This window comes from Strigops habroptila, chromosome 4, assembly GCF_004027225.2.
Source record: "Strigops habroptila isolate Jane chromosome 4, bStrHab1.2.pri, whole genome shotgun sequence".
Classification (NCBI taxonomy): domain Eukaryota; kingdom Metazoa; phylum Chordata; class Aves; order Psittaciformes; family Psittacidae; genus Strigops; species Strigops habroptila.
In genome coordinates this window covers 83,726,124-83,750,783 of record NC_046358.1, presented here as the reverse complement: position 1 = coordinate 83,750,783, position 24,660 = coordinate 83,726,124, and the positions used below count along the sequence as shown (strand labels likewise).

General features: G+C 45.9%; 2 protein-coding genes across 4 annotated transcripts in view; both read right to left on the bottom strand.

Moving 5' to 3' along the window:
- SLC5A10 (solute carrier family 5 member 10) overlaps positions 1–5,892 on the bottom strand; it is a 39,314-nt gene extending 33,422 nt beyond the window's left edge. Inside the window, exons 1-5 of the mRNA XM_030484399.1 lie at positions 5,782–5,892; positions 4,918–4,989; positions 3,901–4,005; positions 3,230–3,289; positions 2,954–3,058 (exon numbers count right to left, since the gene is read on the bottom strand). Coding sequence (XP_030340259.1) covers positions 2,954–3,058; positions 3,230–3,289; positions 3,901–4,005; positions 4,918–4,989; positions 5,782–5,892 — 453 coding nt within the window. The remainder of the gene's footprint in view (positions 1–2,953; positions 3,059–3,229; positions 3,290–3,900; positions 4,006–4,917; positions 4,990–5,781) is intronic.
- A 2,418-nt stretch (positions 5,893–8,310) lies between these two features.
- Positions 8,311–24,138, bottom strand: PRPSAP2 (phosphoribosyl pyrophosphate synthetase associated protein 2). Of its 3 annotated transcripts, none has more exons than XM_030483903.1 (12): positions 22,880–24,138; positions 21,386–21,505; positions 20,714–20,864; positions 19,529–19,581; positions 19,342–19,408; positions 18,219–18,391; positions 17,196–17,311; positions 13,588–13,643; positions 11,106–11,254; positions 10,303–10,373; positions 9,520–9,666; positions 8,311–9,007 (listed from the first exon to the last, which is right to left on the bottom strand). In XM_030483903.1, the coding sequence occupies exons 3-12, from the start codon at positions 20,830–20,832 to the stop codon at positions 8,849–8,851; spliced, it is 1,110 nt and encodes a 369-aa protein (XP_030339763.1). In that variant the 5' UTR covers positions 20,833–20,864; positions 21,386–21,505; positions 22,880–24,138; the 3' UTR covers positions 8,311–8,848. The 3 variants fall into 3 exon arrangements, with proteins under 3 accessions (XP_030339763.1, XP_030339765.1, XP_030339764.1); XM_030483904.1 differs by having other exon boundaries at positions 8,323–9,007; positions 23,843–24,138; XM_030483905.1 differs by lacking the exon at positions 21,386–21,505 and having other exon boundaries at positions 23,843–24,138.
- Between the last annotated feature and the right edge of the window lie 522 nt (positions 24,139–24,660).

Genomic DNA, 24,660 nt, shown 5'->3' with positions numbered 1-24,660 from the left:
ACTACAAAGACTCAGCCCTGGAGAAGCTATTTCATAACTGCTTCTCTTGGCTTTCTCAATGCTTAATCATTTTTGCAGTCGTCTGCAAATGAGTCTAAGCCTTTGCTATGAGGAAGCTGAGGTATCTCCACCTCCCTTCCTCCTAATTCTGCTTAGGGTGGGAAAGAAGAGAAGAGCATGTGAGCGAGTGGTTAATAAGACATCCTGAATACAAAAACAAGCTCATTAAACCCAGGCATGACCTAGTCATAAAATAAGTCCTTTCAACTGCAAAAGGAGAGGAGAAGCCTTTGAAGTCAGGTCTCCTAATCCAGCGAGATCCCTGCCTCCACCGGTGACCTCACTTGGAAACTCGTTCTTACCCAACATCAGGTAATGCCTTCCCAATGAAAGCTGGCTTTAGAGACAGCTTGGATTTAACAACTGGTGAAGCCAAAGCCTCGGCAGGACAAGTTGCCCAGGGTACAGAGGAGCCTGCAGAGGCTCTTGCCAAGGCTGGGACACCTGTGCTACTCCTTATGTGTCCCTAGCCAATGGGGACACCATCTCTGAGCAGGAGGCTGGGGTCCTCCAAAGGGTGAACACCAAGAGAGGAGGGACCATCATCTTCCTGCCCCAAAGGAAGAGCCAAGGGAGCAGCATTGCTCCGAGTTTCACACTCTCATCCCACGCTGCAGTCACCACCAGGGGTGGGACATTGGGACAGTTTGGCAACACCCAAACGTCTGCAGACGTTCATCCCACCCACTGCTGGAAACAGCCATTGTTTGTGTGATGTACCATGAATGGAGCCGAGATAATCCCCTCACTGGGTCGATTCCTCTCCTGTTGCATCCTGAGGAGTGAGTCAGAGCAGAGAAAACTCATCAGACCAAACAAACTCGAGCACTGGCTGAGAAAAGGCACCGGAAGAGGCACCAGGGAGTGTCCACCAGGCTCCACACACAGGGTTGTGCTGACAAGGGCCAGGAGAACCGCAGAGGTTCCCATGGGTGCAGGCACTGCACAGAGGTCATCGGCAGGTTCATCTGGTGTTAGGCAAGGGGTGACTCCACAACAGTCTCCCGAGCTAGGAATGAACTTGTAGGACATCCATCCCTTCTGGGCAAAGCCATGGAGAGGCTGGAATCCAAAGGGATCTAGTACATCACACCATGGCACGGTAGAGCACTGTTTTGGAAGGGAAGAGGGGATGTCTGGGGTAGAGGCTCGAAGACGACCAGCCCTCAAACTATCACGGATTTCTTTCTTCAAACTCAGACCAGCCAGAATAAACTATCCCACCAGAAATCCTATCCCAGCTTCCAACCTTTCCTTTCAAATGCCAGCAGGGATTCGCACCAACTCCGCAGACAAGGATGCTCCAGCATCTCCCTCAAGCTCCTCCTGGGTCTTCATCAGGAGCATGGGAGAGATGTCTCCTGAGCAGCACACAGGAGGGGGGGTGACAGCAGTTTACTGGACATTAGGACAATTAGGGAATAATCAAAGTGTCACTGCCCAAACTTGCAAATGGAAGTGGTGCTCCAGGAGCCACCAGGCTGATTTCAGGCAAAATGCCATAGGATTTTCAAGCCATAAATGATAAGGGTATAAAGAATACCACTTTTATGGGAAGAATTCCCTCCAGCATGACAGGACATGGTTTTGTAGGGGGAATACAGGTGGCAACTGCCCTGATGAACTTAGCAGCATCACCTCTGCCACACTGAAATCCCTGTGTCAGCAAGGACACAGGAAGGGCTCCCATCTCCTTTGCAACTTGCTTTTTAAACAAAGCACAGCACCTTGCCCAAGAGCAAGGAGATGGGGGGGCCTCCAGGAGCCAGGAACATCACATCACACAGCACTATGGTCTGCCCGAGGCAGGGGCAGCCTCTCCCTTTGCATTAAGCACTGATGGAGGAGCTGTTTGTGAGCTGCTCCATCTTCTGCATCCCTCGAAGACACTCAAAAGATCCCCCAGAGCTCAGCCCAGGGGCTGAAGGAGGATGCAGCAACGCCGCGCAGGGAGCGATGCTGCATCCAGCCAAGCTGGTGCTGGCAAAGCACGGAGCTGCGAGCACAGAGCCAGGCGCTGAGCGCCGCGCCGTGGGGAAACACGCTGGGACATGGGCTCCCCTGCCCTCAGCCGCCGCTCGCAGCCACCCAATGCAAAAGCCCGGTTCTTGCAGCCGGGCACAGGCAAAAGCCTGTTTCTTTCAGGCAGTGCAATGCAGAACGCAGCAGAGCCCGGGTCAGATCCATCCGCTCCTGCAGGATTGCTCCCTCCGGCACGTTTGCTCCTCCGGATGCTTCCTGAGCTGTTTGCTCTTGATCTCTGTCTCACTGTCTCAGCCCCCCAGGGCTGTCTGTGCCCGGCTCCCTCCTGCTTGCCCCAGGCCTGTTGTCACAGCCTCTTCAGCTGTTTTACCTCGGATAAACTCTGCTCACAGTTACCAGCAAAAGTCCCTGAAAATCAGGCACTTTCTGCGCAGGGTTGGGCATCTTATAGCTGCAGATATGCCTTTCCTTAGAAAACCCGTGCGTCCTAAAGGAATAGACGTATTCCCAGCTTCCCTGGCTCTTCCAGGTCCCTAAGGGATGATGGAAAACATCACTGCTGGAGCATGGAGAAAACCCAGACGATGCAACTCAGCCCCTGAGCACGTTTCATCCACAACCTCTGCTGCAAGGTGAGTGCACTGTGAGTTTAGGATTCCTGACACACAGATACACGTCTATTGGGGCTACCCAAACATGAGCATCACTGCTGGATCTACCTGTGAATGCACAGGGTGCCGCAGAGAGCGTCTGCCCATGAATTCCCACCTCTTGTCCTGCTCCCTTCTGGAGATTCTTGCAGCAGCTTCTCTCTGCTGCCTTGGTTACTTGAGGTTTGAGCCCCAAATAACCTTTTGATCAGTAGGAATCAGTTGTGGATTTGTCACACAGCTGAGTGGGAGCTACTCACAGAGATCTTGGTGAAGATGGAGAGCAGGAGTGATAGACCAGAGAGGTACATCCGGATTCGCTCCCCTCCAAACCTTCGCTGGAGATACTCGGGCATGGTGACAATCTGCCAGCAGGGAAAAAGAGTGATCAGTGCCCTGGCCAGGCCCCCTCCTCTGTGGATGGTCCCAGGGAAGGCTCTATTCCCAGAGCAGAGTCTCCCAGGACAGTGGTGACAGCCTTGCAGGGAGCAGGGGACATGGCCAAGGCCATGCAGGCGGAGGGCAATGGGACATACCCCAGATGAGATGTAGACCGGGACGAACACCCAGGCAAGCGCCAGAAGAGCGTAAGTTGCCTGTTAGGAAGGAAGAACATGGCACAGCCAGAAGACAACACTGATCCTGGCACAGCTCGACATTGACTGCAGTGCTAGATCCTGTCCATCACTCCTAACATGGCCCTGGCTCACTTCAAGTGCACATTTACATCCCCAAACGGCTTCAGACAGCAGACAAGGGTGCAGGAGATCATAGCGGAGACCCCCCTGGCAGCCCCACCAGCCAGAGCCACCTCCCCTCAGCCCTTCAGCTTCTAGCCAGCCATTTCCCACTAGCTCTTAGAGCACTAAGTAAGCCAAATGCTGTAGTTTTAACTGCAGAATCCAAGTACTTTGGATACAACGTGCGGGGAGGCAGGGAATGGGTGACCTATTCGGCCATGTCCTTGTTGGGGTCTGCAGGGGCTAGATTAGCTCTGAAATGAACTTCCCCCTGAGCACGTGGACCTGAGCTGGCTCCAGACTCCCCATACGTGCACTAGACACGGGCTGGAGAAGCTGAGTTAGCAGTGTTGTGTTAATTACCCCCTGCACTGCTCCTCCCAAGCCTTGTGAGACGTTGTGTGAAGCCACCTGCAGTGACAGGGCTCGAGGAACTCGTTTCCTTGCTAACACAACACGTCTCTTACGTTCCACTCGAAGCCGGTGACAGCGATTCCCCCGGCAGCACCGGTCCCAGCCAGCCCGATGAAAAGCCCCGAGCCCTCGCTGCTGGCAAAGAGGGAGGCACCGACCTGTAGAGGAGCAGAGGAGGTGCTGTGGGTGCTCAGCCACCAGCTCCTCAGAGCTTGGCATAGCCACAATCCCATCTGGACCCTGCAGTGCAGCCCCAAGGGGGTAACTTGGTAAAAGGAGGTGGAAAAAATGATGTCTGAAAAGGAGCAGCAGAGCATAGATATCCCCATCGCTTCCAAAAGCAAAGCGTGGACAAAGATGCACCAAGCTCACCATGACCCAGCAGTGTGCACTCACAGCCCAGAAAGCCAGACCTTAGAGCAGCTCCCAGTGCCTAAAGGGGCTGACAAGAAACCTGGAGAACTTATTACAAGGGCCTGTAGGGACAGGACAAGGGGAATGGATTTAACCTGCCAGAGGGGAGATTGAGATGAGCTCTGAGGCAGAAGCTCTTCCCTGGGAGGGTGCTGAGGCGCTGGCACAGGGTGCCCAGAGAAGCTGTGGCTGCCCCATCCCTGGCAGTGTTCAAGGCCAGGTTGGACACAGGGGCTTGGAGCAACCTGCTCTAGTGGAAGGTGTCCCTGCCCGTGGCAGGGGGTTGGAACTGGATGAGCTTTAATGTCCCTTCCAACACAAACCATACTGAAATAAGGGGGGAAAAGAAGGACACCCACGGCTTGTTGGAGGCACCAGAAGCACCAGGTAGATGCTTGATTTCAGTGACCCTTCCCCAAGGTCAGAGCAGCCTATAAGGAAACCCAACAGGCCAAATGTGCTCCAGCATCCTTCATGGAATGAGAAGGGAAATGCAGCTCCGAGGACACAAATCCTGGCAGAAGGTGGTGTACAAGCTGGGGGAAAGCGTGTGGCGGAGAAAGCAGGGGCACCGAAGAGGGAATTTGATGGGATGGATGGTGGTGTTGGGTGTCCCTGAAGCCTGGGGTGACACACAAGGAAGAGTCTTTACTTACTGGCCACCACACCATGTCTCTGCCAGCAAGGAAATAGCCACTGACGGTGTTCCTGTTCACCCTGCATGAAGACTGGGAGGGGAAAAGATCAGCACAGAGCACCCTTTCCCTACAAACCCAGACAAAACACCAAGGAACCAAGAACCGAGTCTCCCAGACAAGAAGCCAAAAGACAGGAGACTCTGGATAATTAATGGGAACTCTGCAACTCCAGCTTAATTACACGAAACGGTGGCTGCACCCCAAGTACCTGGAGCCATGAACAGCAAAGGAGGCACCCCGAGAGGGGGAAGCACAGGAGATGCACCCGTCCTTCCGCCATCCCGAGCAGACAGGTTGGCTAATGGGGATCAGTTTTGGCTATGGATTTTCTGCAAGGCAGGATAAATGGCTCTGGAGATGCCTTGTCTGAAAGCTCAGGTAGCCAAAGGCCTTTTCTGTGAAGCAGAGCATTTGTCTCAACACCCTCTAATAGACAAGCAGCAGATCTGCTTACACCCAGCAGGCCGGCGGCCAGGGGAGAGGTTTGTGCTGTGGTTAATTCCGCCTTGCTCTCAGGTTGTAGGAGTCTTTCTATAGGGGGTGAGGAGTGGAGGGTTTGTACAACACACAAAATATGGAGCAAGTGCAAAGTACAAGAAAATCATGGAATGATTTGGGTTGGAAGAGACCTTAAAGCTCATCCATTTCCAACCCCCTGCCACAGGCAGGGACACCTTCCACTAGAGCAGGTTGCTCCAAGCCCCGTCCAACCTGACACAAATGAAAGGCTTTCCAAACATTCATTCCATGCAGAAAAGCCAGCCCTGAAAGAAAACCTGTTCAAAAAAGCAAGCAGAAAGGAAGAGGAGAAAACACTCTTACCCATATTCCCACTGCAACGTTTAAGGAGAAATAAGCTGTTATGACAATGAGGTCAGCAACGCTGAACTGCTGCGAGGGGCCGAAGGGTCCAGCGGTGGAGTTGGCCTCCATCATTCCTCTTCCTTCTCCTCCATCCCCAGCCTCACCACAGGCACTGAATCAGTAACTCGTTAGGGGTGGAGGGTTTATCATTAAATGACCCGGCAGCAGGAGCTGCGCTTCCAAAGGCACAGGGTGGGCAGCCTGGCTGTCCGCTGCCTCCCTCCCCTTCCCGTTTTCCCACTGCCCTTCCTGCTGGCACCCAAGGGACAGCACCTCCAGATTTCAGTCTTACAAAGGAGCAGCCACTTCATCCCTATTTCCTTGGGGTTTCCTGCTGCTTCTGCTCAATCCTGAAGAAGCTGCAGGTTCCAACCCAAGCTGTCCCTCAATTGATGCATCTCTGCGATGCAGGGTCTCAGCACAGCAGCTCCCAGCTTAAATCTAGGTATTGTTGCACAAGAAACTGCTTCTGTCTTCTGGGAAATAGAAACCAAACCCTACATTGCTCTTGGAGAAGTCTGGAAAGAATTTCCATGGAAAAATCACTATAGGAATTGCTGAATAAAGCAGGGTTTTAAAGCGTTCTATACGTTTGAAGGATCTCAGAGGAACGCCTTGAGGAATAGCTGGTGTTTCTGGCAACATGGGATTTTGCTTCTGGGAAAAGCAGGTAGAGATGCGGCAGCTCTACAGCTACACACCATAATGAAAGGGGGATGAAAACTGAGTGAAGTCACCCTTTCAACCATTTAATACCAGGGAATGTCAAAGGACCAGCAAAGCAGCCTTGGGACCCCAAATCCTTGAGTCCTCATCAATACAATAACTGCACTGCACGAAACCAGGCAAATTTGGGAGGTTTCTACATGCTAGAGTAACAAACACAGGAGTTAAATGAACATCCAACGTCGGGCTTCAGCACACCAGCAAGAGCTGACCAGCACAAACATTCACAGAAGAAATGAAGCTATTCCAAAGGCCAGCAGGAAACAAAGCAGCAGGAAACAGCCTTTAGCTTTAATGTTTGGGGGTATTTAGGGATCACACCACTTGCTGCACCGGATTCTGCCTCCTTTTCCAGCGGCAGCACAAGTTCCAACCACACATCACAAGGTCTCACTAATAAACTACGTACACTGCAACTAATAGTGCCCATCACCAAGAGGTCAGTAGGTTTCTCCTCTCTCTGAAGCAGCCGCTGGCGCACCCAGGAGCAGGTTTGTGCTCTGAGAGAGGAACTGAAGTTCTCCCTCACTGCTCAGCTGGAATTTAACTGCATTAACACATACAAAGTAGGTACAAGTGTTAGTATGTCAGCTTGGTGTATCTATTAACATGACTGAAGTGTTTAATAACTCACTGTCATTAAAGTACAACCAGGTGCAGCCTTGTGTTTGGTCATTTCATACCTCTCCGGACAGGACTGCAAAAATCAAATGGAATAATCATAGAATTATGGATGGAAAGGGATGGAAAGGACCTTAACGTCATCTAGTTCCAACCCCCAGTGTGACAAAACAGAAGCTCAGAGAAGGAAGAACAGAGTTATCTGAACAGAAATGCATGGTTGTGAAATAAAATCACCATCTCACTGGCTCAATGCACCAAGATCAAGCCCTGGAGCTCTCTGAACAGTACCAAGGTCTTCTAGTCACAGGCCTCCGTTGTGCCCAGTGCTGTGCCACCACTGATAAGGGAAGGTAAAACCTGGTTTTATCCTTAAAAAGTAAACGAACCCTCTAAAGCTCTTGGAATTTTGTCTCAAGGAGAGAGAAACAGTGTCAACAAAGGTGAATTTTCACTCCTAGGTTTGAACATGCCAAAAGTTTTGTACTCTTTTGGAGGACACTAATGGAGAGAGATTAGACCAAGCCAACCCCTACGTGTTCATCAGTCCCAACAGTTATCTCTGTCACAGGTCAGGAAAGTCAGGCCTCCAAGACTGGAAGCTCAGCTCAGCAGCTAGCCAGGCATTCCACACACACCTCCGTAAGGATGGCTGGGAAAACAAACCTCAACAAGATAAGCTCTGCGCTACGGCCGTTACTTGTGAGCTCACCCGTGCCTTCCAGCTGCAACCTCTGCCCCCAATTCCCTGTTGTTCCCTGACATCCAGCCATAGGTTTTGCTCCCTACGTTCCCCAAAGCAAAGCACCGGAAGCATGCCCGAACTACCAAATTACCACTCATCTAAACCCCTTTGGTAGCACCTGCAAGGGCTGGTGAGAGGTTGTATTTTGGGTTTTACATAACTGCTCAGCAGAAGATGGGTTGATAAATGACCACGAGGATCAGCATTAGGGAAAAGCAGCTTCTCCTCCTCCTCTACCAGTGTTTCACTATTACAACCACCAAACATACATCACTCTCTGTCCTGCCAAGAAGCACATTCCAAAGGAAGACATCGAGATAAAAGAATCACTTCACCTCCTGCCCTGCAGATCACTTTAAAGGGCCACACTTTAGAAGACAAGTGGTACACGAACATTTTTAGAAAGCTCACACAAAAACAAGTCTTTATTCTTTGTGGCAGAAAATAAATACAGGTGCATATTTCATCTGCTTTTCTATAAAAGCACTCCTACAAAAATCACTCAACTGCCAACAACAGTACAACCTTTTTGGCTTTTAAAATGCAAGTATTATACAGTCACTTCATTTTCTTATCTTTTAAAGCACTTGTAGCAAGCAGCTTTGGGAAAGGAATGCTTAATTTAGAAGCCAAATTCTTGCCTCAAGTGTTTTGGGGTGGTTTTTTCCCATCATGTATATAGTGCAACTAACCTAAAAGCAACTAACAGGTTTTCTGTCAAATGTTTATTCCCCACCCACCCCACCCCCAAAAAATAAAACCCTGCAAAGAAAAATGCTCTTAAAAACTGTTCTACCTTGATACTTAAAACCAAGAGAAAACAAGAAGTGGCTCAATAGAAATATTAAGGTAAGTATGACGCTTCACAGCTCGGTATCTGCTTCCAGTTTGGCCCAGTTTGGGGTTTATTCTATTTCTTTAGAGGAAGAAGCATTAATCATCCAGTCCTATATTTCTGAAGAGGTAAGACATGGACTCCCCGTTATGAATCCTGCGAATGGCTTCCGAGAGGATCATGCTGATATCCACAGTCTTGATTTTAGGGCACTGGAGTTTCTGTATTTCATGGGGGATTGTGTTTGTAACAACCACCTACAGAGAGAAAAACAACAATCAGAAAGATGTAGCTGTTTTCCACCTCCTGTATTAAAGCTGTAGAAGGGAATATCCACCACCAGATCTTGTGAAGCCACCTTTTACCTCACTGTCAGGGTTAAAACCTTAGGAAGAGCCCTGCACTGCCACAGGATTGCATGTATCCATGGATACTAATGGCTCTGTCCTTCCTTCCCTCCATTCACTCTGCCATGCAGGTCTCCAAAGGAAGGAAGGACAATATCCCCCAGACTGAAGGGAACAAAGGCTGCCAGCACTGGCAGTCCTTCACCTCATGGCTTCCCTATTTTCCTGTCACTATAGCTTAAGGATGTGTAGATGCTAATATTCTAGTATACAACTCCACAGTCAGAAAGCCCAAATCCAGGAACGTCCCAGCTAAATTCTTCACACCAGTGTATTTTAATAATCAAGTCAGGAGAAAGCTCTTTGCTTATAAAACCCCAGGCCACCCGATGAGAAGTTCAGAATCCATGATCCGTACTCACCTCATCAATTGCAGATTCCTCGATGAGCCTGGGAGCATCTGAAGATAAGAGGCCATGTGTGGCCATTACAAAGATCTTGTAAGCCCCCCGCTCCTTGAGGGTCTCAGCTGCAGCCAGGAAGCTGTCAACGTCATCTATGATGTCATCCTGGCAAGAGGAGATCAAGTCAAGTGAAGATCCACCACCCAGACCAACATTACATCTTGACCACATCTAACAGTTTACAGCCAATGCAAAATGGACATTTTTATTGATGCTGCTCTTCAGACACCTGAGCTGGATGGTAAGAGCGAAAGAGCAAGAAGCAGAGCATCCAAAGGTACTGCAGCGTCAAGGGGCAGAGGGATTGCTCCATGAGGGAAGGAGGGAAAAGCCAAAACAACTGACATTCAGTCAAAAACCAAACTAACAGAAGAAATGCAGAGATTACACTCTGCTTTAAAGAAGCCATAAGGCAGGCTGCATCAGCAGCAGCATTTCTAAACCCACAAGATAGAAACATGGTGATGCCACCCAACCAGCTGTGTTCAGGCAAGCACCTGAGCAGGATTTTATCTGCCTCTTCACAAAAACAAGGTCCAAATGCTGCTTTTCAGCACAGATCTCTTTATATTCACATGGGCAGCTCCAGCCAGAGTGCAGAACCCCACTGTATGAACAGTGCAGTACCAAAAGTCCACCATCAACCCAAGTTTAGTTGCTGACACAGCAGAATATCTACTTGACTTCTGCAACTTTCACATATTGAATGTAATTTAGCAGAAGTGATGGCATCTTACTTACCACGATGATAGCTATTCTTCCTCCTACATCTCCAACAACTGTGATGGGTGGTTTTTCCTTGGGAATCAGCACTGATCAACAGCAAATTTTTTTAGAGGGGTAGAAAGGAGAAAGAGAGAGAAAGTTTATACAATTTACTTCAAGTGTCTGCTTTGCCTAGGTCACCACTGTTAGAGAGAGGAATGAAGCAACAACTGTCTCAACCATCACAGAGTTTTTACCGGGGAAAACCAGCAAGATTTTAATACAAAATAATGCTTTGGTTAAGCTTCAGAAAATAACTACATTCATTTACACCCAAATTGTTAACCAAGTCAATTAATTCTTCATTTGAGTCCAGAGAATAGAGTGGTTTGCAGACCCAACCAGTTCAACCACCTTACTGAGATCCAAGCCGGGTTTATGCAATGAATCTGTGCTCACGCAGCTAGAGATCACATCCACATTCAGCAAGCGTACTCTGCTGAGGGCTGTGACATTATACAGTGTGACAAACCCAGTGTCAGCTCAGCTTATTAGCTCTGTATCCCAGAAAAATTCCAGTGGGAAAGTAAATGGCAAAGAAGTGAGGCCTCTCTGCCAGGGGTTCTGACTGCCTGTAATGCCACAGCCCCATCTACACAGACCTCACCTACAGCCTAGCACTAAAACCATGTACAAAGCATCCAAAAGGAATCTTTTTTCCTACTACTAAGCAAGCAACTCTCTGTTTTGCCCCTAAAGATGGCCCACCACTGCCAGCCCCATTCCCCAACCCCACAGAAAACAACAGGTTGAACACTTTCACACACAAACTTACTTACTGGGTATCTCCAGACTGGGATGAATAGCAGCTATGTTTTTGGCTGTAGGTGGTGAGTGGCGACCATCCACCATGTCCGACTCTGCATCCTGAGCTTCCCCGTGAATCACTGCAATTCCCAACCGTAAGCGCTCAGCAAAGGACTGGGCCCTGTAGGGAAAGGGTTAAAAACAACAGAAATTCATTACATTTACAGTAATTCATATTTGTACAATCCTACCCTATTCCCATTTTATTCCTAATGTTTCAGAGGAAAAATGGAATGATCCTAAAAAGTTTAGGAAAATGGATAGAAGAAACCGCTTGCCCCTTAGTACCTTCATTTCATCAGGCTGTGAAAGTCAGAATAACCTTGAAATAGCCACACACTGGCCTTGAAGCAACAGGATAAATGCTGCAAGTCACATCATTCTGATTCTTCCCTTCTGTTTTGCCCAACAGCCAGAAAACCATTTCCCAGCCTTCAGCATTCCTGAGATCCCATGCTTTAGCAGGTCTCAGCTCTCAGCTAACAGTAACCAAAACAAGCATGGATACCTGGACTGGTTACATTTAATAGGAAAATATATATATATTTACATGAGAACAGAAAACAAGTGTTCACTGATTTATTGTTAGCAAGATGTGCACTAAATAAAGGCAATATCCCTGACACAACCTCAGACACCCCATGGAAAAGGGAGCCCAGACAATCATTTTGCCTGACAAACCACGCTTCAAAGTCACAGCCTGGTTTTTTACTGACTTACAGAAATTCCTTCACTGTGCAGTGTTTCTTCAACTAAAATTAGGAATTTATGTAAAGAAGTGTAAGGTCAGCTGGGGGAGTGGGGACAGCAGAGGCAGGAAAACAGGAATTTCACAGACAGCATTTGTATCCCAGAAACTGGAAGCAGCAAGTCAAAAGTAGCAGATTCATCCTACCTTACCTTGCACATCCCAGAATTCCACATCTAGTCTAAGCCAGTCATCTAGACTCCTGGGCAAGGTGGGCTTGACACATTCAGAGTGAGCCACCTTGTTCCAACATAAGCATCTAATGGCCTGAGCCAGCTCCTTCACACTTAAGCCCTGTTTCACTACCCAAACAACTCAAAGTCCAGAGAATAATGTGCCCATCGTGACTACTCAGTGACTTCAAACTGAAGAATCTTCTGCCCTGTGGTCAGCACACAGGTGGGATAGTTTTTGCAAGTAATTACTTCCAGATAAATTATGATTCCAAACATTAAGGGTTAAGACTTCGAAGGCTTAATCCTATCAACAAAACCATAACTACTACTTTAAAATGCAATATTAAACTGAATGAAGTTCAAAGTAACAGTGAAATGATTGATTCATTTTCCAATGAGCTCAGAAACCACAGAAACATTCTGACTTCATCAAGCAGAGGTTCTCTTACACAAGTTGGAATTCATCTTACAAGTGTTTTCCTTGATTAAGCTGAAACATTCCATCAGCCTTTTCCAAACATAACGTACCTCCTCAAACACTGCTCTTAAATGCTCACATGTGGACATGAAGCTAAACAGTACAGCTCTGGGATCCTCTCCTACCCAAACAGGTTACGTGTGCAACTTATCTGTCTGATCAGCTAAAGGTACATAGAGACTATCTGCTGGCATGCACAGTTACTTGCCAAGCATGAAATGCTTCAACGAGAGGCAATACTGGCACCAAGTAAAAGAAACAAAGACAAGCCAATGTAAAGTAACTGGCCAAAACAAAAGAAATCACACAAAAAGTACCACTGGAAAACAAAGGTGACCAAAGTTGCTCCCTTCACTATACTTCCACAAATAAAAGTATGTCTGATTTGCTACATAAAATAGTAAAACCCTTTCTTACAAAGAGTATTATGATCCCTTGGCATGACAACTTTGTAACAAACTCTTGGTTGTCACCACAGCAAATACAGTATCCCGGAAACCACCATCCAACTCTTCCACCACCTGCTGAAAGTGGTGTAGTTCCACAGAGTTCAGGACAGTCAATCAAAGAGCTTCATGGATTAAGAACAGCCAACAAGGACTTCACAATCAAAATCATGTCAACCATCAAATCCTGTTCCACCACGCTGGGTAAAAGCCATCTGTATTTAGGATCTGATCAACCATGTTCTAGGTTATGACCATGCTTAGCAATTACTTTGGATTAACGCTGTTACACTTCCAGCCATTTTTCATTTACAGCAGGAAATTAATGATGTAAATGCACACAAATCTAATATGATTAAATACCTTTTTAAGCCTAAGCGCTGCATTGATTCACCTCACCCTTTGGTTTGATTTTTTTTACTCTCCTTAGATTTATTATAATTATAGTGAGGATGTTAAAACTACTCATCTGGCAAAGGAGAATTGGGAGGGATTTGAAGGCAGCATCTTCTAATTATGGGATCTCTGTCCTTTACACTAGATCCTTTAGCACAAAATCACGATCAAGATTTCCTGCTCTACCACAAGAGAGCAGATCTTACCCACCTCTTTGCAGACGCAGGTGATTTGGCCACAATTACAGCATTCCTGTAGTCTGGTATCTGTAGTAAATAACAGATAGCAATGTCTACTTCATATCTTTAGACAAATTGAAACTCAGTTAGAATCAAGAGAACTTTATTTTGCCAGAAGAATTTTAAGCATCGAAAGCAACCTCAAGAATCCATGGTACATGATCAGAGTTCAGAGCTCAGTAAAACCAGGTATTTAGAAAATTCAGGTATTAAAAACTGTACCTTTCATGAACATATCATGGAGGACATCAAATTAACTGCTTTAGAACATCAGGGCTACATGGACAAGTGTTAAAAGAAACAGGAAACCACCAAAATTAAAGTTTCCTGGTCAACTTAAGTTGTCTTGCGAGTGCACATGGCAGTTTAACCACTTGAGAATACAGTGTTTCATCTATTTCCTATTGGTTTCAGAGCACACCAAAAAGTAACACCTCTGCATCACATCAGACTCTTTATATGGAGCATCAAAAGGTGTAAAAGTTCCACATTCACTGCACTCGTCCTGGTGAAACAGTCTAATATTGCTGCAAACCATCTTCTGTGCAGATCAGCACTAGAGGATGCTGCTGCAAATGCCAACAGCAGCAAAGGGGTAAGGCCAAGAAGTCTGGGTTTCATTTTGATGCCTGATGGCTCATTCAGTCAGCCTTCATAAACAAGATCTACTCCAAAGTTAGCTGTCCCTGCCCTGCCCCAACATCCCCATACTGGCTTTTCACTCCTGACTCCTCCTCTCCATTTAGGCAGCATTTTAGTCCCCATGTCTCAAAAGTTTCTTATCCTCATCTCCATTTTCCCTGGAAACACTGACTTCACATCAGACTCGTTCTACACATACCTCCTCATCTGTAACTTCTTGAGCATTCCATTGTTGATGCTTCCAGCCCTCCCTTGCAACACCAATCTCTGCTCCCTCTAACATCTCATCTTACCCTCTTCCTTGCAAACTCAGCATTTTCTTTCACTGGACAATCCATCTCTCACAGAGAGCACCACGCAGAGAACCAGCCTGTCCTTCTATCAGCAGTAGCCCACAGCCACTCTCAGCTGCAAAAGCAAAGTCCTACAGAGCACATCCCCTCCTCAGGATCCCAACGTTAAGGGACAGGAAGACTCTTTACTAAATACCTGCAAACTGATCTGTTACAGCTGTAATTGCACAAACTGGGGGGTGATACCCTGACATGCAGTTCATTGCCTTGCTGTTAGATCTCAAATACCAGTTCCAGAGCACAGGAATACCTGTTGGTTTGGGGTTATTTTTCAAACACAAGCAAGGTAAATCCTTCCACAAGCTAATCCTCACACATACAAACCACGCTGACTGCCTATTTCCAAAAGCTCTCTACCTGAAACAGGCATGGGAAAGGAAAAATGAAGTTCTGAATCTGGGCATGGGTCTAAGCAACTGAAAACAAAGAGCTTTTCTAAGGACGTGTCAGGCAACATTAATAATCCACAATGCTACTAACTCCACCTATAATAGTGAGAATTCAGCATGTTCTCTCTTTTACAGACACTTAGTTATACAAGAGGCTACAAAGATTAACATGATGGAAGGTATGGACAAGGCAGGGCCTGTCACTTGACATAATAAAGGCTTTGATCTTGTTCCGACTTCATTGCCTCATTTTTCCCCTGCCAAATTATCAAATTTGTTCTCAGCTCTTTAAAGATGAAGTCAGAAAACCAGAAATGTCATTCAAAAGATAATAAAGACATCAACAACTCCTTGTAACAAAGAGCTACGTCACTCTAAGATTAACATGTACCCATAGGAAAGAGAGAAGACACCAAGTGTCAAGCATTTGGTAAGCACACAAAGGAAAATCACTGTATTATTTTTGTACCACTCGACTGTCTTCACACCAGAACACCAAGTAACTCTCTTCACACCTAGCCATAAATTCCCCACAGGGAACAACTACAAGCCCTCATCCTCTTAACTCTCAGTTAAATGCTTTTTAAGTGCCCTCTATTCTTATCACGCTGGACTCTATTTCATGCTGCTCAATATATCCCATGCCAACTCCCATTTGAAACATTCTTCATGCTTTGGCATTCACAATGTGGGATACGCAGCAAGCTGCTGCCACTGTGAACCTGAGCTGAATCCTGAATTCCTCCCGAGCAGCACTGGATGAAATCTAAGGAAGGACACTATGTGTGAGCTGGCTTGTGAAGACTCTTGCCCGTACAGATCCCACCTGATCAGATACATTCAGTCAACTCGAGTTTGAGCAAGTGCTCTCATGGACGAGCAGGGGAATGAAGAAATTAGAAACTTCAAGTGTCTTTTAAGACCTCTCTACACATACTCCAGCAGATCTCTACAAGTGTTCATCTGTTCACAGACTGCACAGCGGTGCCAGACTCAAACCTGCAACAATTCTTTGTAAAGCATTAAGAGCTCATGTATTAAAATGTGCTTCAAGGCTCAACCAGGACAATGCTCTTGTTATGGACCATAACCCCCATACATTCGAGAAATATAAAGGCACAACTTGTCTTGTGTCTGCATATTCGGGTTTCCATGTTTTTTCCTTAACTTACAAAGTGCTTCCAACATTCAATACTTCCCTCCTGGTATAGAAGGTGAATGAATGTGGCAAAGCCAGAGCCTGGAGCTTTGTCATCTACTTCTAGTTCTATCACCCTCTTGGACTCTATTACCAAATGAAATGATAATGATAGATTACCAAGTGGCAACTGATTCCCCAAAGATAACATAACTCATGTTATGTTTGTCATAACAAAATCATATTGGTTTGGGGTTTTTGTTTGTTTCCTTTAAATTGAAGCATTTATCTCTCTATAAAAATAAACTTGCTTCAGAAGTAAAAGTGAGCAAAATCTTTCCCCTCACTAGGAAAAAACCATTTTCTTTATTCCACATGATCATTAGTCAGAGGCATTATACCCATCTCACCCCTACAATTAGCATTTGCACAATTTTTATATACATGAATCTACCAGTAGCACTTCTCAAAGCACTTGTAAAAAGCAGATGGAGAAATGGATGCACAGAACATTCTAAGTGAAGCTCCTCAAGTCAAGACATGCTGAACAAACAGCAAGTGAGGATTTCTACACAAGAAGTCATCTGTTCCTGCTTTCAGAGGAGGATCGATAGGCTCTCTCAGTTTACAACTTCACTTCCAAAGTGTTTTCATAACACAATAGAAATTACACCTACACAAGCAGTCCATCCTATAGATGTCAACACTGGAAACAGGAAAGGAAGAGGATCTCAAGAGCAAGAAAATCCATTTTTTTTTTTTTTTTTTTTTTTTTTTTTTTTTTTTTTTTTACAATCCTAGTTAGGGGAATATATCTAAGAAGACAGAGCAGCATCACTGCATGGATAAAACACCAGCTCTTCATGAAAGCAAAAGTTAAGCCTGTGGGGAAGAAAAGAACCAACTGCCCAAAACCACTCCCTACCCCAACATGACTTTCTCCCTTTAAAGCCCTGTTTGAGCAGTTAAGTCCCTTCAGAGGAATTTGTTTCAGAAGCCTTGAGACATGACAAAAACATAATTCAAAAAAGCAAGTGTAACAGCAGGCCTTCCTCACCTCTTCCTGGATGTACTGCAGTAAAAACGGAGATGCTCTCAAGTTATCAACTGGAATATTGAAGAAACCTTGTATTTCCTTCTGGTGTAAATCCATGGTAATGAGGTGAGTTAGTCCTTTAGAAAAGATAAATAAGTAAAAAAAGACATATGGAGAAGCACATAAAGAAAAATAAGAGAACAACCACACTATTTCTCTACTAAGTTTCACTGAAGTGTGGCCAAACCAAAACCTCTAAGCTGCATTAACACAAGAATACTACACTCTGTGAAAGCACAGAGCACATTAACTCCATCCCTTTTCAGTAACTTCCCAGTGTCCTTTCCAAAAGAACCTCAGAACGCTCCATAATTGACTCAGCAGTGCCACACTGAGGCAGGGAAGATCCTTCTCCATTCTACATGTGGCAAAATGGGAGCACTAAGGAGATAAATTGTCCTGTGCCACACAGGAAGACCCACAACTAATACTCAAGTTCTGAACTCCTGAAAAACGGCCCCAAATCCTAATGATCAAAACACTTCTCTCAAAATAAGAAACCAGATCACACTGTGTTCACTGGAACTGCTGCTTTTTCCCAAGGACAGGAGCAAAATGAAAGGAGCTGAAGATGTGTTGAAGGCTGTGAAAACGAATACTCATTCTCCCACACCATGGCAAATGTAAAGGACAGCTACAAAATGCATTCATCCAACAGGTAAAAAACAATGACAGGGCACAACTGCTGCAGAGTGTCAGAAAGGCAAAGACCAGTATTGTGAGAGACAGCCCACAGCAGCAATGTCCAGCTGACTCACTTTGCCACCTGTAAAAAGGCTGTTACAAGTTTGGGTTTTTTCCATGAACTCATCATTTGGAAACATTTCTAATGACATTCTCCTTCCTACGTGGGTTTTAACACATGAAAAACGTGGCAGTTATTTTTAACCAGAGCCCCAACTTGTGCACAGACATCTCTAAACTTGAAAGCTGACAGCAGGAGCCCCCATTGCCCTGGTTGTTTCAGAACACTTGCGCTCTTACCAGCTTTGCACATCATGGAGGCCAGTAACTTAGAGACAATGGAGCCCCTTTTCCTCATCTTGCACTGTTTGCTGTACGGGAAGTAAGGAATCACTCCAATAATGCTTTTGGCACAGGAGGTTTTACAAGCATACACCATGATCAGAAGTTCCATGATTGTAGTATTCACATCCCTGGAACGAGAAGCATCCAGTTCTGTATCTCAAGCATAAACCCCCTGTATTTAACACAGTATTTAGACCTACCCAGGGTGGTAAAGAGTATGGTGACTGAGTGATCTGCACTAAGAATCCAGATGTGCACATCAGGATGGACAGTGCCCCTGACACAGCATTCAAATTCTTCACTAGAATTAGACTTCATTATTTTTTTTGCACTTGCTGTTTTGGGCAATTCAACAGTTTTTTGTATACCATGCTGCTGTAACAAAGTAGCCCATAATTCATCTCCAACATCTCTATCAGGTACAAAACAATATATATATATATTTATATAGATAAGCTTTTTTTAAAATAGTTTAAGACTTTACAACAGGTTCCTCTATTGTTCAAGCCAACAGCAGGCTGAATATTTAACAATTCCCATCTATTTTTTGCCCTAGATGAAAAAATTCATCTTCTTAGATGACAACTGGTCATCAACTAAGAGACCTCCTGTTTCCGGTGCCATTAAAACAAGTCTCATCATTTGTAAAGTTCTTTTCTGAATCACAGGACACTGCTTAGGGAATGCTCCTCCTACATTTAGACCTCTGCAATGGTGCTGGAGACAGGTAACTGGGAAGGGAAGAATTTAAAGAGAATGACATAAGCAGAAGAATGTGCTTAGCAAAAGAATGCAGAATCCCAGGGGAAAGTTTCATTGACATTTTCAATGAATACTTTCATATTCAATGAATTCATATTCAGCTGAAAATTAAAACAGCAGCTTATACTGAAGTCTTCTTTGTGCACATATCAAAAACCAAACCAACAGCAACAAAATCACAAAGAGAAGCCTCTATCTAGTTAATCTAAGCTTATTATACTGTATCTTATACATAAAATGAAAAATTAAAATAGAAGCATTCCTATGGACAGTCCATGTCAACATGTCAGCACAATGTCTTTAAAGAGTTACTCACTTTGAAACTGTTTGGATGATGAATACATCCTTTCCTCTCACAGACTCCTGGATCTGCACTCTCGTTTCTGCCAAGAAGAGAAACATGTCATATTTGCAACAGCACAACCCAACAAGAGTCTGAGGAACAGGCAGCCAATACATGCACATCATAGATGGGTTTTTAGTTTTGCCAATTCAATGCTCACCTCTGTTTGGCTCTTGATAAACCTGAACCTTCCCCATCTCAACTCCTAAGCGCCTGCAGGAGCAGAAAAAAGAAAAGCAGAAGTCAATATGGGAAAATGAAGGGCAAAGCAAACACAAAGCCTATACAACGTGACAGTCACTGAAATGGCTGTATTTCACAGGAGAAAAGCAAGAAAAGAAAATCCCAAACCTTAAACCGAGTAATTATAGTGGAAACCTCTTAACAAAGCATCTGCAGTTTCCAGAAGCTGCATCCCAGGCTCAGTTAAACTCATTTCAAGTCAAGCTCAGAAGAACAAGCAGAATAACACTTGACTGCTAAATCATGTAACAGTTTCTAACATGTATCTCTACATACATTCCATGGATGTTGACATATATATACGTATCTATACGTGGCAGCATCACACCTGCAATGCTTAAAAGACCTCTTTTAAAGCATTCTTCTCTACAGAAAGAACGTCAGTGGAGAGTGAATAGGAAATACTGGCGAGCACCATGCCATGAGTGATGGGAGACTAACGTTTGCTCTATTTATTCCACTTCAGTATTAGCACAGACTCTCATCACTAAAGAAATGAGAGACCAGAGTGTGCTGTGCACTTATGTCCAAGTCCTTGCCACATGTGACTCGAGTTCCTTTGCACCCTCCTTTCTCCTCCTATCTATACCTAACCTCAGGTCCGTAAGCCTCAGGAAGAAACCCAACCCCTGCAGTACTCTTGGTCATGCTGTGCAACCTAATTCTGCTGTAGCAGCATAGTAAAAATGTTCTTAAGTCAAAGTTCTGCTGCTCTTCTGCATTTAAAGCTAAATTAATGTTTCCATCTAAAATATAGTGAGCAGGATGGACACAGCTTTGTTAAGAAAAATCCTGCTACAAGAAGAATAGGATAAAAGCTTCCACCACGATTATTTAGTGTTATCAAACATTCATTTTCCCATGTGTTCTCTGTAACACTGCAGCAAATCACAACCTGCCACCAAACAACTTAAACATAAGTTATTTTCTTTGTTATTGATTTGTTGAAATACACTGTGCAATCCAGCACACTCCATGTTCTTGCAAACCATGCTGGTTTTTCCATGGAACTTCCCTTAAAATGAGAAATCTGTCTGAAGTAAAATAAACCCAACATAGTAACACCAAGATCCTGAGTGGCCCTGCAGGAGGTTTTACTTACTCAGCAATCCTCTTCGACAGTTCCATGCATGACGAATTGGAATTAGCTGAAAACAGCACCAGTCCACCCTTGGTTATATTCATGATGGCCCCAATTTCAGTTGATGGCACACAAAACATCAAACCTAAGTTGTTTTTCCGCTTCTAGAAGACTGCAAGAGATCAAAGGCCTGTTAAAGCCACAACATTAAAAACAAAAACCAGATTTTCACTGTTTAGAAAGTGTCTCCCACAAGCCTGTATTTTCCAGCAGCCTCAATATTTGTTATCAATAATAGTACCACAAATATATCCTTCGGAACATTCCTGAGCTAGCTCAGCACACCCGAGATAGGGCTTAAAGGGGCCCTCAGCCCACCCTGCCTTCCTTCTCCTGCCCCCAAGCTCTACGTGCCCTCCAGCAGAACGCTTCCCCTGTGGTCTCCAAAGATCCCCCAAGACAACTTCCTAACTTAAATGTTTTCCTCAGGCTGTCATCTACTAACACAGATTCTCTTTTCCACCAGCTTGTCCAGTTCATTTTCCAGAACTGAGCAACGTTTACTGACTTTTGCAAGATCACAAAGAGGTGGAATTGAGCTAAACAGAGTCCCTGGGCCCTGGCTCTGGCTGGAAGAGTCTATTTCCACAGCTGTGGATCTTTCCATCACTTTGCAATAAATTATAGACTTACAAAGAAGGATGAAATGTAAGGAAGAGCTCAATAAAGCTGGTAGCTGTAAATAATGACCTCTTGCACAATGCAGCCACTTGGTGAAGCAGTTCTTGTCATTCTTTGATACTAATCTCTCTCCTGTGGAAACAGGAGAAAAACATCAAGAGGAGGTATACACAATTTTTATGGTTTTCTGCAATCAAGGGTACAAAGCACTAATCCTGCCAAGGCTTTGATGGGATTCCATCTTGACACTTTTTATTCTTCTTTGTAACATCACATTTCCATTACTGCTTCTACTGTAACATTTTATTCAAACGAAAGAAAAAAAGAAGTATTCAGGTGTATTCAGTATCCTATTGACCAGCAGCTGCTGATAGATCAAAGTAGCATCCACCTCAAAAGGTCTCAGGCCACCACACTTCATGTCTGCTGTATAAATAGTCCAACCCTTCAGCATTATGAAGAGGACTGAAATACCAAATACGAGTGGCATAATTCAAAGCAAAATAAACAGAGCTTAGGATAAATCAATAAATTTTTTGCTGGTAAACATCTCCCTGCTGAGAAATGTAATGTTACAAAAACCTGATGGTGTATCAACCATAACCAGTACTATTAAGTACTCCAAAACAGCATCTAAAAGAAAAGCACACTCACAGGTACAGCTGGCTCGTAAATTCACCCAGCTCACCTCCGCACCTAGACATACTCTTGCTTAGTTTGACCTCATCACAGAAACTGGACCTGATTCACTCTCAATTAAGAGCCAAAGTCACGGACTTGCTAACAACAACTCTCTTCATGCAGAGGCTGTGCTATGCTCAACTGCTATGAATGAAACCTGCCTGTCATCAAAACCTCTAACACGTGCAGAGCATAAGCACAAACAGCAACAACTCTGGCAACAGAATTTGAATGCCTGGATGGTTCAACTCTACCAGAAACTGTTGGGCCCTCAATACCACTAAAGCCATACCCTACCCCTTTCAGCCTTTGCTTTCAGATAATACTGGAAAAAAACCAACCCTAGAAGGCAGCACGGTTACATACACCCAGTCTAAAGCTCCACTATATCCCTCTCTAACTACCTACCAAACAATTTAAGGAGAAACCTATTGCTTAGCTAGTGTTTCCTCCTTTGTTCTGTTGCATGCTTACTCCCTGTAACTCCCAGCTGGTAACTAATGGCCACTATCTATCAATTATTCATAAGGGTGTTAAAGATCCAAAGTCAGCATGTATTAGAAATGCTTTTAGGTCTCAGAAGGACACCTGAAAGCACCCTGCTTGTGCAACTAGACGGGAACAACATAGAGACAACTGCCAATGTTACTAATATTCACACAGTGTTTTGAAGACAGTTTTTTTCCAATTGTGTTACCTTCTTCACTCCATTGATTAAGGAAATGAGGAGAGTTAAGAGTGAAAGAGCTGAAAGACAAGAGCTGTTGGTTCTTGGTTATTGTTCAGGGTGCATTTAACATCACAGTAAGATACTGACATATTCACAGGCAACACTGAACAGAGCTCTTCACATAACCATAGGCCAAGGACTTTCTTGCAGATGTATTTCAGCAGCAACAAGTGGGCTACATTATGTGTGTGGGAAGGGAAGCTGCATTTAGAGAGTTAATATTGATGGACCAGCCTTGAAACAGGTGTTGGGATGAGAGCAAGCTCACAGAACTTTATTAGATGTGTAAGAACATGACTCCACAAGGGTACACGGGACCAGAGCCCTCAGCTTGAGGTGGACAAAGCCTTCAAGCCTCCATCAGATTTAGAACACATGCACCACAGGGTAGGTTGCAGCCCACAGACTCCTGCCCTTTCCTTTGGGCTGCACACAGTTAACGACGACAGACCACGATGATAAGAATTACTGGGTACACATCACATCCTATTCGCACTGGGTTTACACTGAGGATGCCCACACAGAAAGCAACAGAGGCAGGAATAACTGTACTGGATAAACCATGGTACTAAAGAATTGATGCCCACAGGCTGGAGGGAAACTGAACCCTCTCACCCATCTCCCTACAGAGGGATCCCAGAAGGACCCTCCACACTAACCTACTCCCCCGGGCTAAACCACAGAGGGCTGACCCCTCCACCCCACACCTCCCTACAAGTCCTTCAGCTCCACAGGGGTTACACACCCCCTGGGAGGGGAAGCCCGTCCAGGCACCCCAGGGTACCTGAGGATACCCCCCCTCCTCAGTGGAGAGGCCTGGGCAGGCCAGAGCCCCCAGCATGGGACCGGGCTCCCTTCACCTGCAGGGAGCCCCCAGCAGCCCCGAGGGAGGTTCCTCCCGACCCACACTGCCCCTGAGGGGAGGGCGACGAAGCCGCCCTTCCTCAGGCGGCTCAACCCTGCGTGGGGATGGGGAGACAGCGCTGGGGAAGGAAGATGTCCTACCCCTCACACAGCCGGCTGAGCGGGCGGGCGTGCCCCCTTGCTGAAGGCCTTACCTGCCGGCTCCGGCCCCCCGGCCCCGGGAGAAGGCAGCCCCGGCCGGAGGGGAAGGGGGGGAGGACACAGGCAAAGGCAGCGGCGGAGCCCAGCGCCTCCGGTTGTCCGCTTGCAAGATGGCGGCGCCGCGTGAGGGAGGAGGGAGGGCGCGCGAGGGGCGGGTACCAGCCACCGCCCTCCTCGCTGCCCCCCCCACCCCACCACCCGCTTCCCGCCATCGCTGAGGGGAGCCGCGGCGGCCGCCATCTTTCCGCTTTGCCCCCGCGATGGGAATAACCCGGGGACACCGCTAGTGATGGCGCTTTTCAGCTTTACCCCCCAAAAAAGAAGGAGCGCGATGGGTGGGTAATGGCCCCATCAGGGTTGGGAGAGCCCTGGTGTTGAGTCCATGCAGCATAAACCAGCCATGTCCATGAGGTGCCCGGTTTTGGAGGTCCAGCGCCTGCATCTTTGTCAGGGATGGCCGATGGCCGGCTGCTCTGGGCACCAGCACCAGAGCGGCGGGTCCTCGCCATCCCCGTCAGGCACTGGCTGGCCGCTGCCATCGGGTCCAGCAGTGTTTGCAGAGAAGAAAGCTTTTCTGGAAAGTAAATTAAGACAAGAAATGATCAGTGGTCTCCAAGTTCCCTTGTACTGTAAAGAACATCTGCGATTTGTCCCCTATTGGGGCCATCCTTGCAACATCCACAGGTTAAACTGGATGAAGATGCATTTGACATCTGTAGCGAGACACTGATTTTAGTCACCCCTTTTAAAAACCCAGCTTTATCACACGACAGCACCCGTGACAGAAGACAGAAGTTGTCTTTTCTGTGAT

Coding starts and splice junctions, on each gene's coding strand:
- PRPSAP2 (XM_030483903.1), bottom strand. CDS start 20,832: ATGTTTTGTGTGCCATCAACTGAAATTGGGGCCATCATGAATATAACC. Junction 19,409..19,528: donor TTATCAAGAGCCAAACAGAG/GTGAGCATTGAA, acceptor TCTTCTTGGCAG/AAACGAGAGTGCAGATCCAG. Junction 10,374..11,105: donor TCCCAGTCTGGAGATACCCA/GTAAGTAAGTTT, acceptor GCTGTTGATCAG/TGCTGATTCCCAAGGAAAAA.